Genomic DNA, 6,468 nt, shown 5'->3' with positions numbered 1-6,468 from the left:
GTGGGCTTTTTTTTTTTTTTTTATGTGTTGTCATAAATGGAAAAGGAACATTGAAACCTCAAATGAATTATTTTTTCTTGCAGAAATGGCACTATCCTGGCCTTTTCATAAAGCTAATATTTTTATGTGGTAGACAAATAAACATGAATTTTCAAGCGTAGAAGGCGTGGGTGAAAGTACATACAGCTTTGAGCTTTAGTAGTAGAAATTAGAAAATGCGACTATAACCTTAAAAAAATATGTTAATCCTAATGAAAAACAGGAATGGGAACATGAGGAAATCCCGTCCTCCAAAAATAAAACATTCTTTTTTTATCAAATATAGGGAGACTTGAACTAACAACCTTTTAAATGAGTATGGAGAGACTATGCCATTTGAGCTATAACTCATTGGCATCCAAAAATATAACGATTAATCCTTTAAACACGTAAATAAATGGAAATTTGTGGCAGTATGAGAAATATTTGAATTACAGAGTGAGTGAGTCAATTACCACGGCTAATAATTCAATTTATTTCATGAGAAAAGCACTTCTTTTCCCTCCAATATGAATGCAAGACATTTATCCAGGATATCAAAATCCAACATTCAGGAACATCTGCAACACAGATGAACTGTAATCATGGTTCAGGCTTGGATTGCCATGGTTGGTACCTTGTCCAGTTTCTCTGTCCTGGATTGAGTGCATGTCCCTTGGAGTGATAGATATACTGTTCACCCTCTCCTGACAAATTTTCTTTGTGTTCAACACCATACCTTCTTGGTTTCAGCAAAAGAAGCTGCAACAAAATTCACTGCATTATTATCTTTTAGACCACATGGCACAAACAAGGAAAGATTAAGCAAATAACTGAATTCACCTCACCTCATCTCCTGTATGATCAGTTATGAAGTGGAGCCAACCATGCCATTCAGGTGGAACTTGTGAAGCATTATATCTACTCTTCTCTGCATATTCAACCCACCTGTGCCTTCCTGCCAGTTTTCAAGGAAACCCAATGGCATGTATGAGCACACAATATATTGAAACTCAGATATTATCTGACAGATATCCAGACATAATAAGGGAAATTATTGGGAAAAGGGGGAATGCATAGTATCATATGGGCCATCAAAGGACAATATTAAAGAACTATTCGCCATATCCTTTTCTCGTTCACTATGTTGTAATTCCGGTTGCTACGTGCAGAATGCTTATGTTCAATGTTGTTTCCTAAGAACAAGATCATTCCTGCCCATATGGATCCATGTGTAACTTAAACTATCACACACATGCACAGATTGAGACATATAAAGCAGGAGTAGGAACTAACCGTATTGCGTGTCTTCAAGTTTCTCATAGTACTTGTTACCAAATTTGTCAACACCAACAAGCGTTGCACCAATATTATGAATCTTGGTTTGCCTACATAAATTCAGACAAAAAATTGGTGAAAATTATTGTTAATGTGAACCCAAGCCTTCACCAACTGTATGGAACTTGATCTCTATCCAAACAGCTTGATGACAGGAACAAGAATCTAAAAATAGCGACTTGCAATCAAAACCTATAAAGGCTAAATTATCCCTTCTCCATTAGTACTCAAAGAGGTTCACTTGAAAATCGAATAAGACAAAGTCAATGCTGTATATTATTTTCAAATTTCAATTCATTCTTCAAATGCTCAATCATTACTTGAATAATAGTTGGATAAGCTCATTCAATTGCATATAAAGGAATCTCTAAAATCTATCATTTCATGAAGCATATCCAAGCAAATAGCATTTGGCTTTGAAACATGATAAAGTAGAAGATCAAAGCAGAGCAATTAATTCACTTACAAGAGATTCCCGTCCGGAAGGCACCTCCTGAAATGAGAAACAGATATCAGCACAAATCTCAAAAGCATAATAAGCATCACATTCTTGTTCATCAAATCAAGGAATCGTCAATGATTTCAGGTAAATGAAGGAACTGTGAACTTTGAAGTGAATAAACAAAACAAAACAATAGATTAATCCCTAAAAGAAAAGGAAAATGCAACAGAATCCATGGAAGTGAAGAACTTGTGTAAACGATTTAGGGTGGAAGCAAATAGAAAGGGAAAAAGGGACAAACAGGTAGCCTTCATCTTTGAGCTCTCTAAGGAAGGCACCGAAACCCTTCTCTCTGATCGATTTCATGACGTTCTTTACCACCGATGATGCCATTTCCTCCTCTTACTGTCTCTTTTCTCTTCTCGCCTCCTTTTTTCTTTTTAATTTTGTGTTAAATAAATAAATGTTTGAGATGTGTACGTGGCGAGAGCTGGTAGGCTACACTTAACATCATTTTCTTCCAATTATCAAATATTTAAGACTCATAATTGGAAGAAAACTCTGTTTACGATCACACCAACTCAGAGAGACACTGCTCAATTGGTAATTCGTTTCTTCAAATAACGCCACTTCTTTTTAAGTTATTTTCTTGAATATCTTTGATACCGTGTTAGCTTGATTCCAAGTTAGGGCTCACTGTAATGGGGGAATTCATATGCATAGTTTTTTTTTTTTTAAATGAAAAAAATTCAATTATCAATTCAGATAAGGATGTAGTATCTTGTTCATTTTTCTACTCTAATTTGAATATGCGGTTAAAGAATCGTGCATTTTATTTCGTTACATTTTCTCTCTTTTTTCTATGGCACCTCAATTGTTTGATCTTGTGTGTGTGTGTGTTTTGGTTTCTTCTGTGTGGCTGATTCGGTTCCCCAGCTACGTATAGATAGTTGAAAAAGCAATAGGATCAATCCTATTATTTCATTTTGCTTCATTCTTATTTGTGAAATATCCAAATGCATATGTAGTTCAGGTTACATGCGTAGAAATTAGAAGAGAGAATTGATTAATGATTGTTGTGTTTTTGTGTAGAGTGGAATGATGAGGCCGAAGACATATGCGGGTCTCAGTTTGATTGCAACTCTAGCTATCACATATCATGCATTTATGATTTAACAGTAGAGACCAGTTTTATCCAGCAATGGTGTATCTTTCAACTTCCAAGATTAGTTTAGTGCTTCTTCTCAACATGGGTTTGGTCATTATGTGTATTCTATGGCAGTTAACGAAGAAGGTTTTCCTGGGTTCTCCTCGGGAAGCCGAGGTAGAAAGGCTTAACGAGCAATCATGGAGGGAGATTATGGAAATCCTCTTCGCCATTACTATTTTTAGGCAGGATTTCTCTTTTACATTCCTTGCGATGGTCACAGCATTGCTGTTGATTAAAGCTTTGCATTGGTTGGCTCAAAAGAGGGTTGAGTACATTGAGACCACTCCTTCTGTGCGGCTGTGTCCGTGTTATTCCACATTCGAATTGTATCTTTTATGGTTTCCTTCTTCTCCTAGATAGCGTATCCTTATACAGTTCTCTGAAGCATCTGTTTCAAACATGGCAACCGTCTGTTTCAATATTCTTTTCTTTTGAGTAAGTCGTTCTTCCTTTCCCTTTTCTTGTTCTCATACAAGTTTGCAAAACAAAACATGACCAATTTAAATTCAGAACTATGAATAGTACTTAGCAGAATTTGGGCTTGGGTGAGAATACACTTGACTTGAGAACAAGCTTGTACTTGTGCAGTTTCAGTTGTATTTGTGAACTGATTTATTCTATTTTTCCCAATAGGAGTGTGTTTAGTATGTGAGGCTGCAGTTGTATTTGTTAGCTGATGCATTCTATTTTTCCCAATATTGTGGCATTGAAATAATATATAGTCAGGGATTTCCTTTTGACAAATGATCTTTTTCTCCCAGGTACATGATACTTGCAACTACAACAGTGTCAGTTTTTGTAAAATATCTTTTCTATATCAGTAACATGCTCATGGAAGGACAATGGGAAAGGAAACCAATCTTCACATTCTACTTGGAACTTATCAGGGACTTGCTTCACTTGTCTATGTATCTTTTCTTCTTCCTTGTAATTTTTATGTAAGTGTTCAGCCTACTCTTTACATGTATATGGTAGCTCTTGGATCTATGCACTCTTGGAATCGTAGTTCATTTGTGTGTTTCATTGACTCTTAATTGTTTGCACTGGGCTTCAATTAGAGTCAGATTCAGTGTTATAGTTGACAATGATGCACATAGTATCAATTATACATCTGGTTTACTTGTTCTTGTTCTCATTTTATGTTAGTTTGATAGCATTGTAAAGGCTATACACTTTATGGTTTTCCCTGCTAACATTAGGTTTTCTTCAGAAACTACGGTGTTCCTCTGCACTTAATACGGGTGCTTTACGAGACATTTAGGAACTTCAAAGTCCGTGTTGCAGATTACATCCGATATTGTAAGATCACTTCAAATATGAAGGACCGTTTTCCAGAGGCAACCCCTGAAGAGCATAATGCGTTAGTTCTATACCTAACACCTCTGCTTACTATATTAAAGTTATTGTATGTAAGAGTGCTTTTCTTAAATGGCTATGCAGAAGTGATGCAACCTGCATTATCTGTCGTGAAGAGATGACTACTGCCAAGAAACTTATATGTGGACATCTGTTTCATGTTCATTGCCTCCGATCATGGCTGGAGCGGCAACATACTTGCTCTACCTGCAGAGCCCTGGTTGTTCCACCCGAAAATGGGGCAACTGCAACTGGAGGCCAGCAAGGAGCACAATCAGATGCTCATCGACAGGGTAATCATATAATAATGAAATAATCAAACACTGCTGGTTACCAGAATATAAAACATGTTTATAATGTGCAGATTTCTTAATTCAACCGTTAGTATTTCAAATGAATGCAGTTTTCTTTGGAATCAAAAATAGAAAAATAGAGTTGAAAGTCTGATTCAATCAAGTGGATGCTTTTGCAAATCGCACCTTCTAAACAATTGCTAATGCTACATATTCTTCTTTTTAACTCATCATCATTTTATAAACTTTTTAATGATACTTAATCTCCTTGTTATACAGTTGTATCCGTCATTCATGTTCTTTTATGTACTGCTATATATATTTTACATTTCATAGTTAACTTTCAAAACCTTGTTTATTTTCCATTTTTCCTTGATGAAAACAATTTTGCTGTTTAAAATCTTTTGAATGTGTTACTTTATGATTAAATAAGCATGTTGCCTTCCTTGTCATTTCAAATATTATGACACTGCATATATGTTTATTGGCTGTTTCATTTAATATTGGATATTTTAAATTGGAACAGGAACAGGGACTAGCACTGGAAGCTCAGCTCAAAATGAGGTTGGCGGTGGTGGGGCAATTGATAATTTGAGTCGCCATCAAGCCAGACGTCAAGCTGCTGCTGCTGCTGTTTCAATATACGAGAATTCTTATGTTTACCCCTCCACATCATCTTTAGTATGGTATGAATTTTGTGCATGGAAAATATCCATGTTTTTTTCTAGAGCTGATTAAGAAATCAGTCTTATGCTGTGCATTTTGCTGGTTATTGATAGTGTTGTCTAATAAAGACATGAAAAAGTGCAAAACAAAGGAGCAAATTAGCAGCCGTATTCTTCTTATATATCAGTGTCAGTTTTTAGTTGTGCGCTCTTACTCAGGCGACTTCTCAATCTCACAACTCTCCTGGGTACGCTCTTCAACCTCCAGTTCAAATGTCTTTGGGTGAATCCATTAACACGGGGATTAACGGAGAACAAGCTTCCAGTGAACAGGCACAAAAGCCGTTTGTTTTCCACGGTGGACTAATTGTATCCTTTCCTCAGATGGGGCACTTCCATTTGTTTCCTTCCCAAACACATCCAGATATGCCAAGTTCGCACCTGGAAGCTCAAAGAAAACTTCTTCAGTACCAGATTGAGGTACAATTGTTTCTCTCTTTAAATTATGTGAAGTCTTTGTGTACTTTTTCCTGAATATGAAAAATAAACTAATTTGATGATTATAGTGACCATAGAATGAAATTCTCTTCTCATTGTTCTCAATTCCGCACCCAGCTTAAGAATTACATTATAGAATCTCAATAAGCACAAATGATAGCAAATATACCCAAACAAATTGGTATTATTTCTGGATGGCATGTGCTATCTAACATTATTTCATTTTGGGATTACCAAAAAGTGGACTTCAACATTGTAGTCCCTGCCGTGGCATCAAATTTTAACCCATGAAAATGTGAAATCGATCTTACTAACTCAGATTTTTCTACCCTCAGTTTTGAACAGATTCTACAAAATCAGCTCCAGCTTTTTGCAGAGGACAAAAGGTTGAAAATAGTGTAGATGAGGGCACATCATCATCGTCATCATCATCCTCAGATAGCATAGGCAAGCAAATGGCATCAAGTCATGTCCATCATGAAAAAGCATAATGACTGCTCCTTATTTGTGGTTTGAACCATGAAGAGACTGTCAAATGTAGATATAGCAAAAAGAAAAAGAGAAATTCAGAAATCACGAGATTGCTCCAAGCCTCCAATGTATCATCAATTTGAATTATATATGCTCTTCATGGTGATATACTAATTT

The 6,468-nt window shown here is 36.0% G+C and overlaps 1 protein-coding gene and 1 pseudogene across 1 annotated transcript; one reads left to right on the top strand and one right to left on the bottom strand.

Annotated features, from left to right (window-relative positions):
• LOC107643182 (probable NADH dehydrogenase [ubiquinone] 1 alpha subcomplex subunit 12) lies at positions 290 to 2,401 on the bottom strand. Its single transcript, XM_016346764.2, has 5 exons — positions 2,100 to 2,401; positions 1,823 to 1,849; positions 1,315 to 1,406; positions 867 to 976; positions 290 to 780 (listed from the first exon to the last, which is right to left on the bottom strand). Exons 1-5 carry the CDS (start codon positions 2,189 to 2,191, stop codon positions 622 to 624), a joined length of 480 nt encoding a protein of 159 aa, XP_016202250.1. The 5' UTR covers positions 2,192 to 2,401; the 3' UTR covers positions 290 to 621.
• On the top strand, positions 2,417 to 6,462 carry LOC107643181 (annotated as a pseudogene).

The sequence above is a fragment of the Arachis ipaensis genome, chromosome B05 (genome assembly GCF_000816755.2).
Source record: "Arachis ipaensis cultivar K30076 chromosome B05, Araip1.1, whole genome shotgun sequence".
Classification (NCBI taxonomy): domain Eukaryota; kingdom Viridiplantae; phylum Streptophyta; class Magnoliopsida; order Fabales; family Fabaceae; genus Arachis; species Arachis ipaensis.
Note: the sequence above shows the minus strand (reverse complement) of the source record. Positions and strands in the feature narration are given on the sequence as shown.